General features: G+C 31.4%; 1 protein-coding gene across 4 annotated transcripts in view; it reads right to left on the bottom strand.

The window, feature by feature from the left end:
* svp (seven up) overlaps positions 1–21,478 on the bottom strand; it is a 45,803-nt gene that overhangs the window by 5,524 nt on the left and 18,801 nt on the right. For 2 of the 4 annotated variants that reach the window (XM_015980862.2, XM_962444.4), the window contains 3 exons: positions 18,231–18,529; positions 17,819–17,983; positions 17,683–17,764 (listed from right to left, as the gene is read on the bottom strand). In XM_015980862.2, coding sequence (XP_015836348.1) covers positions 17,683–17,764; positions 17,819–17,983; positions 18,231–18,529 — 546 coding nt within the window. The other 2 variants (XM_015980867.2, XM_015980866.2) reach the window with 2 other exon arrangements.

Raw genomic sequence — 21,478 nt, 5'->3', positions numbered from 1 at the left:
AGTGCGCTATTAATTCCACGAGAAGCTATCAAATGCGTCAGCTTAGATCAAAAAGTCTCAAGCACGAGACAATTGCAATTAAGCGCTTATTTATAGACAGATGTCAAACATAAGCACAGGTCAAGAATTTAAAACCCTATTTTTAAACGTGAAATGTAATTAGACGACAAATGCTATGTTAACGGGCATTTTTTGCATTTAGTTTCAAGGAAAATACGGTTTATACAACCAATTAAGAAAAATTGAAATTTCTATCTAAATTTAATATTTTTTTTTGAACAATTGGTTTTATTTAGTAAAAGTAGAACTACTGCTCATGTTTGTACCAAACAAGCTATCTTCTAAATTATGAAAAAAATATGAGTCCCAAATTAAAATCAGAAAGGTCAGCCTATATTTGCATACTGAACTAGGTCATGAACACATTTTCTAAATAGTTTTTAGGGGATTAACACCGAAATAGATTTTCCAGCCCCAGCCATGCATTTCCATTTAATGCTATAACGTTTTTCAACTGCTAAACCAAAAAAAAAAACAAACAAATCAAATTATCTTACATCATGGTATAACATTCTCCCCTGTTTTTAAATTGTGAATTCTAAAATTAAAATAGTAGTAACACACTTGGGTGTTATGAAAATGAGACTTTCATTAGTATTAGTAATAAGTAGCTAATGAGCTTTTTCTCGATTAGGGTTTGTGGGATCTACTTTATAAATTTTGTAAAATAAAAAATATTGATGTTTTTTTCGGAAAAAAGAAAAGAATCCAGTAGGCAGTAACATTTAACACCTTCATACTATTTTGAACAAAATATCTTTCAAGTTATGGGGCTTGCACACACAGTAATTAATTAATATTGAGTGACTGAAAAAACATTTTTAAATATATATAACACTCACTTCGTTCGTGACATTTCGCTGCCTCCTTCAATATCCCTTCATCATGTTTTAGTGTAGTATAATATAATTTAATAACAAATGGAATAGCTACAGTATAAATATACTTTAACAGACTCACCCTACATATTTCGAACAAAAGCAGGTCGATTAGGGCCGCGAAAGCGAAGTTCAAAAGCAATGTTAGTTATAGTTGTTATCCATTTTTAATTTAAAATTTAAAATAATAATAATAGCTATTTTTTTAAACAATTTTGTTTCTCACTGCTTCAGTTTCAGCGTTCAGTTAATGTTTCGCTTTCACTTTCACTTTTTTTGTTGTTTGTTTGTTCTGTTATCTCTAACGTTTACTTATCTTTTAATTATTACGTTTCTTTCTTAGAAATTTTAGCTTCCATTTAATGTTTCTAAAAATTCCATATTTAAATGTCAGCTTCAAATTACTGCTCCAAATTTCTTGAACTTTCAACTAAATCATCTTCTGTTGAAATATCCAACTTTTCGATTCTAACATCATCATATCTAAAAGTTTTGATATTTTAGAAAGGAATATCCTCTTATTATTATTAGGCAAAAGACGTTCATTGGACAACAAAAACGAATACAGTTAGTATTTCCTTTTATAAAGACAAATATTAATATATTTCCTCTGAACTACAACACTTCTTCTTTCATAAAGGAATTACCTTTCGCAAATGTGAGTGCGTCATTGTGCGCTTAAAATAGAATTTGTTTTTCTTTAAAAGTTTGATTGCTGAATATGAAAACTAACAATTGCGTTAGTGTATAGATGCTGAGGATGTTCTTGTTTATCGATTTGTGATAAGAAGTCCGCAGTTTAAAAACGAAGTAATACAACTAGGATGCTATTATCTTTATCTTTGAACCAAAGTCATTTCAATTTAAAAACAATCTCGAGTAATGAAATAAAGTTGAGGAGCCTTTCAGTATTACCCTCGTTGACACGAAGAAAGGGTAGTAAAGGTAATATAATTGGGGAAACAGTGGCGGATAAGAATTTGATTTTTGTAACATATTAATCGTGACAAAAGCTGTAATTAGTCAATTAAGAGCAAGCCTTCCATCGGCTCGAAGCAGACGAAACGCACGACTAGGAATAAATAATAAAATGTTCGTCGTACCAGAGACAATTAAGGACAAGTGTTACTTACAACTCCTCGGTAATTACTAATGTAGCAAACTTTAATTGTTGAAAAACACCAGCTGCGTGACAAATAATAATAAATATAACCGCGAAATTGCGTAACCGTTCATTAAGAACTTGTTAAGACTAAAAATAACTGAACATAAAGAAAACTCTTCATTATCTGAATATCAAAACTAAACCGAACTGGATGAGGGCGTCTGTCTTTAATTCATTTAACAGTTTCAACCACCGGGGAACAGTCACCACTGTATCGATTCAGGGATAATTTAATTGCTGTTTGTCGTTTATCACTGAATTCTGGGAGATTTTATAATTGCCACCTGATGATCTATAGCGGCGCGCTATGTGACCGTTAAATGATTCAAGAACTTTTTGGCAGATGCAAATTCGAAAGTTTGAAGCGAATCATTAAATTAATAAATATTAAAATAGTATTTACAATTCAAAGTAAGCATGTTTTAATAGCGCAGTTTTTAAGTGGCGTTAATTTTAGAATTTAGTAAAAAACTTGTGCCGTCAGGGCAAAAATCAGATCGCAAAAACCACGAGCTGCTTTGTTATGCACCCCAAGCTAAGCACGCCACTATTTCATTGTGATTTATTTGCACTTCGGTAAAAGAATCGAAAAAACGAATCTGAATCAATCAACCATTACTTCAGATGGAGACCTGCGGAAGATATAGGAGAGAGGTCAAAGAGAGGTCAGTGTCATTCCAAGCCACAACCTCTGCTCGACCATCTGCATCTCGCTAATATCAGTCGCTAGTTCTTGCTGAAGGCTCACTATTTCACCTAAATGGAAAAGGCGGCTTGTAGTCTACTCAAATAAGCCTTTAAATCAAAAGGTTGAGGATCTTAAGCTTGCATTTTTGATATAACTATTGTAATAAAGTGTTTTTTAAAGATTATTCAAAATCGGTAAGAGCTAGAAAGCAAGTTTTAAATAAAAATTATAAAGCATAAAAATGGTCTCTTGACTTTTTTCATATTATGCAAATTAACAGAGTTTAAATGTAAAGGGTTGATGTGTGGAGGGTGGTGTCCGAATAGAACATCTCCGAAACTAAGAGAAAACGAGTGACACGGACATTCTCCAGTTCGTTTTTTGTGAAAATAGTTTAGGACGTTGACAATGTTAATATTTTTACCACAGATGGGATTTGATTTGTGTGTTTGATGGAATGACATTGTTTGTAAAATAAAATTTTATTGACAGGCAACCATACAATTACTAAAACTTTTCTTTTACCACTATTTTGTTTAAAAAGAATAATGCAAGCTTGCCATTTTAAATTTAAAAACAAACAATTTTTATTAATCGTAAAAAAAAATTGATCCAATAATTGAGGGGAGGTTGCAAAATGGCACGAACGAAGTGAGTGTCATGAGAATGTGTTAGATATTGTGAGTGATACCAACTTATAAACTGATAAATATGAAGATAAAAAGAAAAAGTAATGATAAGGAAAAACATAAAAACCTTGAAATTTATGATTTTTTTAAACACATCATCCCTTAGCATTTAACCACTCGAAACTCTATTAATTTGAGTAATAAAAAAACAAAAGAACATAAAAATTATGTTATATTTTATGTAATTTATGTAAAATTTTCTGCCTTACAATTTTTATTTAAAGTTTTTTTAGCTCTTACCGATTTTGAATAATCTTTAAAAAACAATTTATTTTCGTTTTTTCAACTCCTTTGGGGTTGAGTCAAATTTTTTTTTTTACTAAACAGACTAAATTTATTCCCAACATTTTGATTTAAAGGCTTTTTCGACTGGACTATTGAGGGAATAAGGCCCCCGCCAACACAACAGATTATTCACCCTTCTAAAACGCACTTGCTTGGGGCGACATCCCTAAAAATTAAAAGCCACAGATTTGCACTATGCTGTTATAACAAAACTACCCCACACCATTCATACGCCTCACAGCCCTACTTTCGCGACAATCTGCGGGTGAAGAAGTTGAAAAATCAATAATCATCCCACAAATGTGTCATCTCTGAAAAGATTCAATATACACACTCGCACCACATCACACATACGAATACATCACACCCCATCCCTTTGTTCGTTTTAAGGTCAATTGAAATTTCAGCGGAAAATGCCTTGTGATACACTTAAGGCTGTATGCAAATCAAACTGACGCCACAAGGCACGTGTCAAAAGGTGACAGGTCAAATGAGCCGATAAATACTAACAATAAATACAATGCATGCAGTCCAAGCCAATGTCATTGTTTCAGCTAAGCTCATGGTTCATGACGCTTTCAAATGCTGATATGGTAAACTCAGAGGCGGACTAAGCGCCGCAAGTGCCTCAATTTACAAATCTAATTATTCCAATATTTTTTACATAATTTTCTCTGAAAAAACATGACGATGGCATTTGCTTCGATCGTTATTCATCAAATTTTACCTTAGATAGTTAGTTTTCTATGTGTTGGAACTAAATATTTAGACATCTGATACTTACAGAAAAATATAAAGCAGTCAGTCAGGTCAGGTCAGGTCACAAAATGTGAGATACACAACAAATAAACTTTTTTGACGTATTGTGCACATTAAACGAGTTCATTTTAGACTGTCATTCGGAATAATACCAAAAAAATTCGCGATTTAATATTCATTATTTAATTTTATAATTATTACTATAAGGAAGAAAGAAAAAAGAAAAATTCTGTTAAAACTAAATGATGCTTTTCTTGTACAAAACTCTTAATTTGTTGTTTTGGCGAGTAAGGGCAAGAAATCGGTAATCTGTAAATGACTAAACAATCGATTAGCAGCGTTCCAAGGAGGTTAAGTGTGCTTGACAATAGTAAGGGGACGTGCTCAAGGGTTCGCCGGTTCCATGGTCAGACTATCATAAAGATAAGCATCACAACGAGTGATATACGAGACCTTTTTATATGAAACGTAAAGAACAGGAGCATCATGTTGCAATTGGACAATCTGCATAAATCTATTGTTAACCGCAGGAGGGATGTTGCGAAATAGTCGAGGTACAAACATTTGCCCTGTACAAAAGGGGAACTGCTCCAGGCTACAGATATTGGGGATTAATGCGTGCCAATTATAGACACAATTCCAACGTATAATGCGCCAAGTGAAATGCATAAATCTTTTTCTTTATTTCCAACTGTTTGCGTTTTTTTGTAGCAATAATGAGTTTCAATTTCTACGAATTATGCGCGCAAATATTTATTACTCGCGGCGTGTTAGAACATAAGTGTAATCTACAGTGATAAGACTTTATAGGCGCATTTGGCGATGATTGGAGAAAGGCATAAAACTATACTTTGTATACAAAATTCTGCGTTAGGAACTTGCACAAAAGGCACTCATAAATTTTACGACAGGTGTAATATATACAAGCACAAATTAACATAAATTAAACGAGATAAGCAAAAATTTTTACCGATTGTCAATTTCCTAAATCAAAATTATCTTTCTATAGTAATCGTGCGTCTGGAAGTCCGAAACTACGAGAAATTGGCGCCAATTTTGAAATTTTAAATAATAACTACATATTTTTATTGCATTTTTGTAATTCACCTTCTCAAACTGAGTAAAATTTACCAAGTTGTTGGTACCTATCTGTCATAGTTTTTGTCATGTGGCGATTTTTTTGTTAAAATTTTCAAAATGGTCAACTATAAAAATTCAAGGATAGTACGATTTTTTCACTTCTTTGCTTATAACTTAGTTTTTTGACCACCATTTTCAAAAAATTGTAGTGGCCTTATAATGGGACAGTTAACAGTTCTGAATATTTTGGAAGACCCTTCAAAACTTTGGTTATGTAATCTAAAAATATTTATTCACTCATTGTAAAGAGTTCTGACCTGGCCAATCTCAATAACTTTTAAAATTGAGTAAATACAGAGTGAATCCGTTAAAAGAATGTTTTCACTGTGTCAAAAAAAATCTCACAGAACGATCGTTAGCTATTAAATACCTATTTTTTCTTCTATGCATGTAAATTTTTTGAAAATTTTGTTACTGATTTTGTAGCTCAGTTCAAATGTAACCAAATTCTAATTAGTGATAAATCTGAGTTTTCCCAAGTAAATAGCAACTTAATTCTTATTAGTTCGATTAGTAATAAATTCATACTTAGAGTTCAATTACATTTTGCAAAACTAAAATTAATTGCGAATGAATGAAAATTTTAAGTGAATAAACTTAATAATTTTTTGGGGCTAGCGACAATGTATTATAATGTAATTTTTACACAAAACAACATAGCTGATATCTAAACCATAAATTTTCTGGGTTTCAACCATCGGATAAATTATAAATAATAAAAAAATAAAAAATTCTGTCATATTTATTTTATTGCCGCTAAGTTTTATAGCTCCAGACTTCATATTTTTATTTAATTGCCAATTCACTTTTCTAAACTAATATTTCAGCACGTCAAAGCCACACGTGTATTTCTTAAATCAATAATTACATAATTATTAAGTGGAAAAAAATAAATCAAAGTTGGAACAGGCGTAACTCAAGAAGCGGCATCTGATCAAAGCAAATAATATTGTAGAATTGTTTTTACAACCAGGAACGAATTTTTTTTCGGTTTCACCCAATTTTAATGAGATTTTATCATTTTAAACTTTATTTATTGTATGTGTGTACTAATTAACAGATTATAACACGTTAACTAATTCATGTGCATGATAAAAGCGTTAACAAATGTGGAATGGCCATCAGCTGGATCATTTCCAGCAGTATTCACACAAATTCCAAAAGACCGTTTTAAACGTATAATTTAATTTGCAGGGAGCGAATAACGTGTCAATATTCAGCGGTTGCAAAACAGGAAGCCCGAAAGTGTTTCCATACGTAAAGTTATGTTTAATGAAACTATTTTTATTCCTGGTGGTTGATTTATTCGTGAATATTCGCGAATTAATTAGGAGAGTGTTGCCCTTTATCATATTTAACGAGTTGCTTGCTTAGCATTAGGCCAGCGCAAACAATAATCTGAATATGAAATGAATCCAGAAAGGCCTGGAGCAATTACGAAAAACTGACCAGATGTGGATTTTGGAAAAAGCAGTGGTGTGGTGATGCTGTTTAGAACTTCCGCATGAAGTGTTATAGATTTTGGGGTCTAATCGCTTACTGCTGACATGGATAATCCCAATAATTCGATGATCCCTGATTTCGAGGATTATTAAATCAATGGCTGGCAAAGTGATCTCATTATTTTTTCGCTAATTTTAAAGTTTAGGTCGTAAAGCGCGTTCGGAAATAGCGTTTGACCTATGGAAAGGTTATATTTTACTATATTAGCAGATAAATTGTCCCTTTTGGGCCATAAATTCCATGAATTAACCCCCAATGACCTTTGGGCCTCAAAGGTAAAAAGTCATCGAGTAAACGTGTCTTTTTTTAAATGCCCTTTGAACGACATAAACGAGCAAAACAATCGAATTAGTAAGTCGGACGCCCCTTCCTGATTCTTCCGTTATGCGAATTTCAAAAGGGAAATCTCCCTAAAAAATCGAGATATTAGTCATGTGTAACATATTGCGTTTTGGGGATGGAACAGATTGTCATTCAGGCGTAAGCTTCTGAGGCCACTTAGCGCAATTATAGGTGATTCGATCTCTTAGTCACATATTAGATCTTGGACGATAGACGACTATGTTACGAATGCTATAAATCCCTGCTAATAGCTCGACTACAATGCCAACGCTAGTCGTCGGGAATCCGGCGCTACGCCTTTTCACTGTCGTTGGCCACACATTCACTACAACCACCAAATTATTTAGCTCCTCATTACATTTTTACGAAACCAATCAACCCTATACGACCCAATCCGTGACACAACTTCCATCTTCCAATTCTTCTTCCTACTGTCAACTGCCATCGACCCATAAATCCCAACTAAGTGGTCATTCTCAGTGTCATCAAATGAGACTACAATTAATCAGCAAACACAGTTTAACAAAACAAAACAATTTTTAGCATTGATTATTTCCGATTTTCATCTCCCTATAAGTATAACTATAACTATAACTACCTATAACTTCAACATGGCTATGGTTATGGTTGTGGTTATAATTTCGAAAATGCCAAATTTTTATATTTAATATTTATATCCAATAAGGGTAGGATCTTCCAAAAATCCAGAAACACGTCTTTCTCATTTTTAACCGAAAGCTCAAATACCAATTTTAATGGACATTGGTTACAATGTCTTGGGGGTGGAATTTGTAAAAAGTCATGGATCACCAGTCTATTTTTAACTGAAAGCCCAAATACTAATTTTCGAGGATAGGTATAGCTTTTTATAACTTTACAAATGACGCATTTTTTATTCAAATCTTAATACCCCATTTAACATCTTGGGTATAATACAGTAATAAAAATTAACTAAACAAGGCGAAATTAACGTTTTTCAATTTTCTATGTTCGTTTGGCACATTTTTTCGAATTTGCAAGTTTTTGTTAAAAACGAGGCATTTTCCATACAGTCTTAAAGTTTTAAGCAAATGTCATAAAAATTAGTTTTTTAACTTCACGGTAATTTAATGTTATCGAAAAAATTCGCGAAATTTTGCTACGCTGTTTTTTCATAAGGAACGATTTAAATGCATTAAATCTTAAACCAATATAAGGCATTTCCTGATTTAATTGCAATTATGTTGGTTTGGCACAATTACTAGAATTTATCGAAAATCACTTAACTTTAGAGAAAACAACACATTTTCGTTGTGGCTTTACAATTTTCAACTTTGTTTTCATGAAATCTTCCTCTATAAAGGCATAAGTAGATATAACACATTTCCAAAAACATGTCACATGTCAACATCCGAATTTTGTAATATTCTTAGTCAAAACCATAGCTCAAAACTTTTCCAGATTCATAAAAGATAATCCATTTTAGATGAAATTTTGGAATTTTCATCTGTATTTTGGGAAAAATAATAATTCTATAAAATTTTTGGTGGAAAACACAAAAGTAGATGTAGATAACGCATTGCTAGATTCAATTTTGCAATTTCGTTGGGTAAAACATCACAAATTCAGTGAAAATAGTGCATTTTCGAGGCAACCTTTAACATTTCGCGAGTTATCGTTTAAAATCAAAATAAGTTTTTTGAAATTGTTAAAACTATATTTTTCGTTTCTTTTTGTTCCAAAATATTACCACAAACTCGAAATAATTGATTTATTCTATCATGTTTGAAAGAAAAATTGAGGTTAAAAAAGTTAACAAAAAATTAAAATAGAATATGTAATTGTGAAATATAAAGAAATAGAAAAAGAAAAATTGGAACCTAAACCTGCAGTCCAGATTTGCACTAAAGTAATGCTCATTTTTTAATAGTATTACCGTAGAACAAAACAATTGAGAACTTAAGTAAAAAAAATACGACAAAAACTGAAAATGCAATCAATTTACTAGTTATTTTTTTAATTCTGTCGCCAAGGGCTAAAAGCCCATTTAGTTCATATGTAAATACGCCACTGAGAATAGCATTTAAAGAGAGGTGATTGTGGGAATATTTATTAAAACGTAAAAATATCGTAAAACCCCTGATGTGAGATAGAAGTGAGTTATTCGTGTCAGCACCCTATCTGACGAACACGAGGGGTTCCGCTGAGGGTACGCAACAAGAATAGTGTTTAGTTATTCAGCGGCAGCGTGTATATAATTTAAATTGAAATCTTATCTGTAGGGCTTGACCTTTGGTTGTTTGGGCCAGCGGGCGGCTACTAATCTACTTCAGCAATGGGTTCAATTCGGAAGCGAGAGGAACCGAACAGTCAGATTTACCCAGAGGCGGATTCAAGCGCCTGGCAAACCTGTTAAAAAAGCTATAGGTAGGTATGTAAAAGATATTCCAAATTATACCACTCGTTTAAGAGTACATTGTGATACGAGTTTTATAAGAGGCATTTTGTCGCATGCGCGGATTTAGGGCACGACGAGCGCAGCGAGAGGTGTAAGAGCGACAAAATGCCTTATAAACGAGATATCATACAGTAATTTTTTCTGCTTTGCACCTTTTTTACCAAAAGAATGGATTTCGAAATTTGGGGAATTTTGTAGAAGTTGAAAGCATTTGCGCGCTGGCCGTGCAATTAAATTAATAACTTGGATCGTCATTAGTATATTCGTTTTGCAAATGAACCTTTTAACAATTACGGACTTTTGTGGCAATTACGCGGAATTTGAAAATTGGCCTAACGGGAATGAGATTTCAGATTACTTGCACTGGCTTTTGAAGTTATGTTTTTATATATATTACTCGAAAGGTGTTCGAAGGAACTACATAGCAGGGATGGTACAAGAGCCTTTAAAGATTCGTATTTGATTCATTTCATTAAATTATGCACTTGAGATAGGTCAGGTCAGATCAGGTCAGGTTCTCTCAGATAATTGTCAACAAACTAGGATGTCAACATTACCCTGGTTTTTAGTTTAATTGTTATAGCACTCCCTTGGATATTATGACAAAGTGGAAAAAAGATTTTTTTAAAACGTCGTTTATATTTTTTAAATATTTTGCTTTTTAGTCTTTACTTATTCCAATAATCATTTTCTCTGAGTTGTAGTTTCACTGCATTGTAATGCAATTATTTTTATGATTTTGGCAAACTTGCTTAGCGGTATATGTGGTATAAAACAGCTGTTAGCATTTGACAGCACATCCTAGCCTGTGTTCTGTGTTTATCATCCATGTTAAGTGAATTAAAAAAAGCGACATTTGTTTGTAACACAAAACGTAATGAAAATGATTTCGTATTTATGTATTTCTATAAGCGAATAAACAATGCTCTTTTTACACACATATTGTGACGTTGTAATGCCCAATATACCGTGTAGGTATGTTTATATAACATGCGGTATGTATAAATGGAAAATCCCTTTTTAAACCTAAAACTTTAACCATCAATGTTTAAGGAGTGATTAACTAACAGTATTGCATTGTCACAGAGATTATGTATGTATGCAAAATTGCAGCTTATCTGAAACAGACAGAGAGCAAAGTAAGTAATAAAAACTTTTAAAAACGACAGGCGGTGTAGAAATTTTTTTATGGAATAAGCCGACAATTTTAAATTTTTTTATTTATATTCAACTTTCTTTTTTAAAATTTTTTAAAATAAATTCTCAAAGTTTTTTAGGGTGATAGTGTCCAGGTGCCCCCTGTCAACTTATTCCGCGTCTGAATTTATCGACTTGTGGGTGCCGACCAGTGATGATTTTCTGTTTTCTGTTGTCCATAGGCGTCTCGTCTTTATTGCATCTGAACACAAATCTCCAAAAAGCTATATTCTCAATGCTGACACAGAACATGCCGAATAATAAATCACTTAAAAAGCACTTAGAGTTGGAACTGGGCGATCCTGTCGTTACTGGCTACCCAGTTCGAAACTATCGCTACAAATTAAATGCACAAGTATTTGTTTTTTTTTTGTATAAGTATTGCTGTAACTATGTTATAGCCTATAACATAGGTGACCAAACAAAAACAAATTTGAAAATAAAACGTTTAATTTTCCATTTTTTTTATACAGTGCCCCCTTTTCAAAACTAGCTAGTTTCAATAACTTGACTTAGCAAAACTCAAATTAATCGCGAATACTTTAAAATTTTATTACGATTCAATGTATTCAATGTATTGAATAAACTTAACTTTTAATAATTTTTTGGGCTAGTGACAATTTTTTTAAAGTATTTTTTGCATAAAACAGCGTAACTAGTATTAAAATAAAAAAATTAATGATAATCAGGTATAATTGATTTAGGCTCGGTTTACAGAACATTTTACGAAATGCAGTCAAATTTTGATTCGTGACTAACTTGATGCAATGCTATGTAAATTCATTTGAATTAGCGTAATTCTGGAACAAATTTTAATTCACCTCCTATAAACCGGGCCTTAATAATAATTTATTAATTTTAATTATAAGGAATTTATGAATAATTCTAAAAAAATACAACAAAAAACATAAAGTAATTAAATAATAAATGCTGATTATCGTATAATTATTAGTTTTGAGAAGCTAAAATGTACTAAAATATACTTTCACAGTCTCACCCTGCATATTTTCAAACAACAGTGATTGGGTCGATTAGGATCGCGAGAAGAAAGTTCAAAACCAAAGTTAGTTACTCTTTAGGTTCAATTAATTCACAAGTTGCTATCACTTTTAAATTAAAATTTTAAATAGCACCCTCTATTTTTTTAAACATTTTTGTTTCTCATTTCTTTCATGTTCATCATTAAAAACGAATAGCTTTGAGTTAATATTTTGCTTTCACTTGCATTTCTTTTCTGTTGTTTCTTCATTATCTTCAATTTCTACTCATCATTATTTTTGTTATTTTAGCTAATGTTTCTAAAATTTCAATATTTAAATGTTTCTGACCTTCCTGTAAAGCGCAATGTTTCATATTAAAAATGTCAAATTTTCCTAAACGCTCCAGATCTACAACCTTTTATTTTTTGAAAATGTTGGCAACGCTTCAATTTGCTGCTCAAAATTTATTGAAACTTCAATTAAATCATCTTCTGCTGAAGTATCCGAACTTACGATTGCCTTTTTTCATCGAAGTTCTAAAAATTTTGAATTTTTAAATTTATAAGTAGATACTTGTTTTTCTGACATCATTGTGTTCATCATATTTGGCTTTATCTAAAAGTTTTCATGTGGCTAGTATAATTTATAGAGAGGAATATCCATTTATTGTGAAGTATTTCTAGCAATGTCAAGTAATGTGCATTTTTAATTTAAGTATCGTTTCGTATAGTATTGCATTTCAAAAGGGACAGTCTAAATACGTTTTTATTTCAAGTAAAACTATTATTAAATAGAAACAGGCCTATTAGTATGCCAAGGAGAAGTTCAAAACTAACATTAGTTACATTTTTAGGTATGATTTCCTTGCCGCTAGCTACCCTTACTTATTTAATTTTTTTACTGTTCAGAGTATGATACCGGATGTTTCAGTTTGGTATTCGCACTCCTGTAACTTTTTTTACTTTTTATAAAAGTATAACCAAACATACCTATATCTTCTTAAATGAGTTGACGAAATCTATTGAATAAAAGATATCTAATTCACCTTTAGGTTGACATATGTCAAAACTGTGACTATCAACTTTCCTTTTTCAAATGACAAGAAAAACTTAGTTACCTATCACTTTAGAATGTCAAAAAATATCGCGGCTTGTAAGTTAGTTGAAATTTGATTAAAAATGGCAAGTTACATAATCTAGAAGGGTTAGACATGATTTTAATCTACGAGGAGTGCCAAAAAATACTTTTTTTTCAACAGAAACCCCACATTATTAGAAAGCTTATCAAAAATGCTACACATACTTGTAAAAAAATACATGGTGTTCCATTTGAAAAAACGAGTTATTCAACTTTTTGCGCATTGACAAAAGTCAATTATTTGATAAAACTACAAGGTATTCTAAGTTTTTCTGTTGCAAATTTTGCGGAAAATACTCACAGGCGACTTCGCAATGATTTAAAAAAAATGTCTTTGTTTATAACGAAAAGTTGAATAATTCCGAAACGAAAAGAGATAAACTTATAATAGTTTACACAAAATTCCATTACTTTTTCACGTAGAATCTAATTATGCAGTTTTTCATTATGTATACAACACCTTGCGTAGGTTTAATAAAATATAGCAATATTTCAAATAGCAAAAAAGTTATATACCGATTACATACCTCTGGGTCACCCTGATATGGTTTGTATTGCTGTTACAAAAAATAAAAAAGTTACAAAGGTGCGAATACCAAACTGAAACACCCGTTATTATGCAGATTATTTCTAGATGTTTAGTGTGCAAAAATGAATTAAATACTAATCATTCATCATTTTATAAGTACAGATCAAAATTGAATTGATTACTGATGGAGTTACTGCGGAAACCTTTTCCTCCTTGGTGTAAAAACTGTAAAAAGTCGGCGCCTATGGACTGGAGTATGCAGAGGGGAGTGCATTCGCGGCTTGTGGCTCATGGACTCTGATGGCCCCAGGCCTCGGGCGTACCAACGAGTCACGACCTTTCGTAACCTAACCTGCTTACCAACTTCACACACAAGAAGTCCTGCTCACATAGTACAACACTGCTCTTTGAATCTTTGCTTTTCTCCGCTCGAACTTGGCCAAAATTAACGGATTCGCGCTTGATCAATCAAAAACTAAATTCTTTACCAAATTTCAATATTTAATATTTAAAAAATGTTTTCGTCCAAATACAAGCCTCTCAGCGGTCTATTACAAATGCTGAGCAACACTATAAGAACATTGACCACGATGGAATAGGTCAAAGTTGACGCAGGTGTTCATCTAATAGCATCAGCGCAATTCTTAGCTGTTCTCTTTTTATGACACATTGTCCATTGGGAAAATTGGGGGAAAGTAAACACTTTATTGTTTTTCTCACCGCGTTACAATGCGACTAGATTATGGAATAATTCTATTAAAATGAAAAATTTTTGTTGTGACAAAAATGGCCACATAGGTCAATTTGTTTCTAAATGTTACACGATATTAAAAAAAATTGAAACCGTAAATTTTAATATCAATAAAAAACAAACAAAAATTAAATATTTAGGAAAAAAGGGTCACGTGCTATCCGCCAAACTTAATTAAACTGTAATAACATAAAGTTGTATTTTATTGAATAGAAATTGAATAGGCTTTGACATTTTCGAAAAGCCTATTTGTTCTGATCTGAAAAATATATAAATACAGTTGGATATTTTTATATACTTCTGATAAAAACATATTTAAAATATTTGATTGTAGTTGGCCATGGAAAAATTATTTCATATAAAAGGTGGAAATATTTTAAAAAAATAAACCTTTTATGTTATTGAATTAACAAATAGTTAAAAAAATCATTGGTAACATTATTAAATTCTGCGTAAAAAATGACTTGTTTTTGTTTCAAATGTGGTGTATCTGTTATAACAATAACAAGAAAGGTATGAATTTTTATGAACTTTTGTTTATAAGTCGAAAACAAAAGACGTAAAGTGGACATATCAAAAACTATAACATATAAGTAGGTACCTACCACCCACTTGGATAATAAGTTTTACCCAGTTTGAGAAGGCGAATTTAAAAATTGCAATAAAAACAGGTTGTTATCATTTAAAATTGCGAAGTTGGGGCTAGTTTCTTGTAGTTTCTAAAAGAATCACCCTGATGTATTTTGAATACTCTAAATTTGACTGTCCATTTAAGAGAAAAACGAAAACACTGGTTTTTATTTTAAACTGAACAAACCTCCGATTGCTCCATCACAAAAATACTTTGTGCATAAAAAGTTCAAAAAGATTTTGTTTGGAACTTACTTCGCAAAATAACAAAATAGTATGTTTGTTTTTTGTTACGTAACATGTAATATTTTCGTATTATCATTTCGACAAAAAGATCTACCAAAATGTCAGAAAAATTTCGATGACCTCATTATCGAAAAACAAAAAGTGAAACATTTTAAAGGCTCTGTGAGGTCGTTGGGTAAAGGCCCTGTGAGGTCGTTGGGACCATATCAGGTTAAATCTGATTTTAATAGATCATTGTGATTGAAAATAATTCTCAAAAACCGTTTTTCGATGTCTTAGATCAGCGTTGCGCGCTGATAGTGACGTCACACCGGTGTCTGTCTATCCGTCCCGAATGTCTTATTAAGTTATTATACGCTTATTAGTCTTATTACTCATTATTTAGGTTTCAGCCAGCAATATTAGTTTGAGATTGCAAGTTTTATCCTAATTTTAAGGGTCGATAATGATTAATGAATTATCACAATTACCCGGTTATTTGACTCGCTTTTTTCCAATGCTTCGGAACATGCCTGCTCTAAGAAAATTGCAAATTTGTTTATGGTATTTTCACATAAAAATTGGAGGGGCAATCGGCTATATTTTATACTCGTAATGAGTTTCAAATAATGTTAGTTCTGGATTTTACTTAGTTACTGACAGATCGTCACGAAAATAATTCCTAATCAGATCATTGTAGTGTAAGCTAAACGCACTACAACACAGAATGATCCGAACGAATCACAATGATGTTAACTATATATAGTAGGGCGAAGATAAGTGAGCATTGATAACAAAGTTATAATTTGAAGTTACAGTGATTCACAACAAAATTATGTTTCGAGCTGGCTTGTCGAAAATATTTATTCTTTTTACAATAACAAGTAAATAACTAATATAATGATTAACTATATTTAAATAATTGAGAATAATCTTATTACACACTGTACCGTGGATAACTAGGATTTTTTTCGGTTAAAAACGACCACAAACTTGGGTCATAATAAGCGTTCATGCTCTGCCACAATGCAATCCGCCGCTCGGCTTGGGACTGAGTGACGTCATCACCTTTACGTTTCTATTTAATTTCGAGCTTATTTGTCGTCGTACAAATGTGCGGTTTTCGCTAAAATTCTTAGAAAAAATAGGACTTTCATCTGAGACAAACATGTATTTTGACCTAACAGGTCCTTTAAATTTTGTTGAGTTTTTGAGTAAATGATGAAAATAAAGTAGAAAATAAAATAAAAATGATAAAAAAATATTGTTTTTTGTTGATTTTTATATGTTTAGGTTTCATATTGTCTGTTCATGCTAATTATTTAAAAAAATATATAAAAAACGCTTTGTCAACAATTTTTTGTTTAATTATATTATATATTATAACATTATTATTATTATATCAAGATAAAGAAATGCACTATTAAAAAAAAATAAAAACGAATGCTCAAAAGTGCGTTCCTTTTTGTTTTTTTTTGTCTCTCATTATTATTGTTTAAACCATTTAAGGTGATCATAAAAAGTTTTCAGCTGTAGGCTGGCCTGGTGTAATTTTTTCGTCTTTTATTGATTGCGATACCGAGCATTGTTTTTGTAAAAAAGTAATACTAAAGTAATACAATTTAGCTTTATCATGACATTTGTCAAAACGGTGACTGTAAACTTTTTTTATGGTACTCTGTATAAGTTTGTTGATAATTTACTTGTAATTTATACATGTGTCACAATATGACAAAATAATTGTAAATAATTACAAAAGAATTAGAAAAACATAGATTATTTTGGATTAAACAGAGCTAGATTACAACGAAAACAATTATTTTATTTACCAGTTTAAACAAAAATACAATTTTTTGGCACTCCTCGTTGATTAAAATCATGTGTTACCTTTCTTGATTTGAATAACTAGCCATTTTTGGCTGACAAGTCGAGATATATTTTAGACACTTTAAAGTGGAATAAAATAGTTTTCATAGGGAACTAAGTCTTGAAATTAACTGTTAAGATTACACTTTTTTTTAAAAGTTACAAGGGTGCGGGTACTACACAGAAACACCCGGTATTAGAGAGTACAAGAGAATACAAGCTTGTCTGAAGGGGTAACGCAGGAAGAACTGATAATGCAAGAGTCCACAATGGTGACCACGACAGAGACTATTTCAACAATGCATTGCTTATCAGAGCTGTTGCAACTATCACTACTATATCTCAATGAAGTGCGAAAACCGAACAATACATGTAGTCTCATGTAGCTAATATTAAAATAACCAAATAAAAAAAAACTTACCAGTCGTAAATAGGACTATAGCTTTAAGGCATGAATATTCAGCTGAATCGACATGAAGCGCTTTTAATTTTTCTACTTGTTCCTGTGGAAGAAACATCGAGATCAGACAAGAAATTTTCTTTTCACTTTGGATTACCTGAAATATCCTAATGTGATCCATAAATTGAACAACTCGGTCTGCACACATGGGTGATGCATGTAAACCGGCTGCTGCTATCAGTGGTGCCACATGAAGTGGCATAGAACACTGACTAGCATTTAAAACAAACAGTTCTGACCATACTAATCGAAGTAACGCAACCTGTAAAAAAAACAGAACTAGCATAAGCCAAAATTTGTCTGACTTGCAACATTTTTCCTAATTCCGTTACCAAATGTCAGATTTTTTATTTGATGTAGTGTCACTTATTATTTTAATAAAAATTTCCCCGACGAAATTAGGTCAAATGAAACTCCTCTTATTGTCTAACGTGCATAATTTGCACGTTTGGCAAACATTTTGCTCGTTAAACAAAATCGGTCTGATTACGTAAATAACTATTTATTACCTGATCTGTGACTTGTAAGTCGGGAAAAAATGGAATATTTCTGGCCCATTCGACTGCCGAAAAAAGGAGACGCGCTGCCAATTCGCAGATATTGTCGATACCCATGATATTATTAGCTTGTATGCATTGGCCATACCGACTTGTGGGGTAAGGCTCTGCCCTTAGTAATAACGAAATGTAACTACTAAGGTAAGTGTGGTTACTTAGAGAGGAGGTTACTGAATCAGTGGAGTTGAGAAATTGATTTGGTAAACCTGGAAGAGCTGGCTGAGATGGGGGCACTCGACCTCGCTGGACGGCTGCAAAAATTCAAAAAAGTCACTATTATGATAATTTATGAAAGGATGTAATCCACCTGACAGGTGGTTTTGCATTTTGGCACACACCAGAAATTTAAACAGTTAAAATTAACTAAATACCCCTGTTGTTTGTTATTTATTTTATATGTAGAGACCGGATTTTGAGGAGGTTAAAAACTTTATTTAATAAAAATATATTACAAAACAAGCCAAACGAAATATGTTTTGTAAAAAACTTAAAATTTTCAATTGCATAAAAACAGCAACAAAGAAGTTGAACCCTTTGCTGGTGTAAAATTAGTTCGTTTTTCTGTAAGAAATCATCTTAACCTAGTAAATAAACTCACTGTATGTCTTAGTTTGTTACTAACTAATTTTTCTACAACTACTTATTTGAGTATTTTTTTACTAAAAATTACGCTATTTTATTTACAAGTTCAATAGCTTTAACCAATGACAGGCTTACTGTTTCTAATTTTGTTATGCTATTTACTACAATTTTAAAGTGAAAGTAAGTCATTTTTTAAAGCAGCTTGACAAAAATAATGCTGTGCTTTTGTAACGGCGTGTGAAAGCAGAAAGTAGAAAAATTGAAAAGTCAAAAACTGACGTTCTAACTAAATAACTTTAACGCTGAGAAACCAAAAAGCTGAAACACATATAAACTAAAAAATTGTGAAGGATTAAGAAACTAAAAAAACTATACAAATGGAAAAGAGAGACATCAGTAATTAAAACAGATACATTCAAAATAAAAAACAATAAACCAAGAGACTGAAAAGCTAAAAAGCCCAAAAGCTGAATAGCTATTATACAAAAAAACAGTGGGATCTAATTCTATAGAACGAAGTGATTGAAAGATTGAAACATTACAAAATTATAGAACTGTAAAGTAAGAACTTTAATTAACTGGAAAATGAAATTATAAGATAATGAAACCGAAGAATTGAAAAATTTAGGAATTATACTGAGAAACTTAAAAACTGTCTGATTGAAATAGTTATATGCTATGAGATTAAAAGACTATTAATCTGGAAAAATAATCTGTTTAAATTAAAAAGAATAAACACAACTTTAGGATGTTAAAAACATATGTATTTAGGATACAACAAATCAATATAAGAATTTAGGAAAAATAAAAATTTTGTCAAATATTCACACTTTTAACAAACCAGATTTATTTCCAATTTCTTAAGATCCGGTCTCTAGTCATTAAAATATTTGATAAAACAAGTTTTTCGAATGTGATAGGACTTACGTTAGAGGGTAATAAGAAAAAAATATTCGTTTTCTAATTCCGGATGGAATAATGTAAAAAAAACAATGGTCTCCATTTAAAATAAGCAAAATAAAAAATCTAAAGTTTAAAAAGATTAGAAGTAAATTGAGAACAGTAATTCAGACCAATCAGACTTAATTAATAAGTCTGTTATTAATGTAATGATGTTATCAAAAAAGCACTGTTTGTATTTTTTACTAATGAGCTATTTTCACATAGAGGCAGACTTCTAGAAATTAGAAATATGTCAAGGACACTTCGAATGAATTACTTCCAAAATTAAAAAACATGTAACAACTTCCGACAATGCTTCAGAAATAAGTAGATTTTTTTACATTTTAGTCCTATGGATTTTGGTAAGTTAAAAACTTAGTGGATATGAGAGGATGTATTTCAAACATTTTCAAGAAGAAAATTTTGCCAGCCATTGCCTCGTCAGGGACGAGGATCGTGTAATCAATTTTCAGTTTACTTAGAAGAAACAATAACTAAGGTTACAAACAATTTTATCAAAGCGTTTAATGTTTTTTTAAAAATTTGTTATGAGTTCAATTTAAAATTGAAAGTGTTTTTATATAAAATAAAAAATGTTTGTCCATTAGAAGTTGTTTCAAGTTTCTACTAAAATTTGGCAAAATTGTAATTCACTCACTAATAACTTACTCTGATAGTTTTCTGTTCGATATAATGTGTTTTAATTTAAAAACGTAAATAAATAAAAAATATTTTTATTCTAATTTGTAATAATTTTTTTTAATGTAATCTCAAAACCAGTACAATCAGAACTGAAATTCTACTTTAATGGTAATTGGAAATAAGGGTAAATTAACTAAAAGCATTGTTATATTTAAATGAATGTCATTTAACTTAACTAGAATTTTTGGTAATTTGCACAACTTCTAGACGCGAATTTTATTAGATTTTCTAGTTACATTATGACTTCAGTTTGGTCAAATCAACTGAAAATTCCGTTAAAACTAGATTTTCAACTGGAATTTTAAGGAATTCCACTCTAGTTGCATGAAATTAATTTATTCCACATTAAACAATAATCTTTGACCTTGTCTAACCTACGGGAGGAAGTAAACAAGACTATGAATCGTAAGGAAAAGCCGCCAACTTTCCCCGATGGATGCCAAGATTAGTTTGCTGGCCCCTAACCAATTTTATTCAATTTAGGCATTTGTCTGCGCATAAATTTCATAGTTGTTGCGATTGTTTTGTGAAAATATTAAAACTGGTTTTTAGGTGATTTCTCATGTCTAATCGAATCTTGCCAACTCCATATTTGGCAATAATTTCCTAATAGCTTTTACTAACGTTTACTCGACAAGAATAGTTAGTACAGTTAGGTTTTCATACCGGATGAATTTATTATAAACGAAGGAATTCTAAGCCTCTGACAATGAGTCTTAAACGAGAAAAACAAAGAGGTAATAAGGGAGGGTCAGAGCTACACAGGTGGATTTATTAGTTATTACAGTACAACCTCGATTATCTGTTTCAATTTTTCTTTTTTATTTTTTCTGTTATTGTTTTAATTTAATGCCTACAGTGATCTGTAAATTTTAAAAAACATATTTTTTTACGAAAGTCGTAGTACTAACCCCTTGCCTCACCTAAAATTACTTTCGAGTACTATACAGCTATACTGCTGTTTAGAATATTGC

This window comes from Tribolium castaneum, chromosome 10 (assembly GCF_031307605.1).
Source record: "Tribolium castaneum strain GA2 chromosome 10, icTriCast1.1, whole genome shotgun sequence".
Lineage (NCBI taxonomy): Eukaryota > Metazoa > Arthropoda > Insecta > Coleoptera > Tenebrionidae > Tribolium > Tribolium castaneum.
Note: the sequence above shows the minus strand (reverse complement) of the source record. Positions and strands in the feature narration are given on the sequence as shown.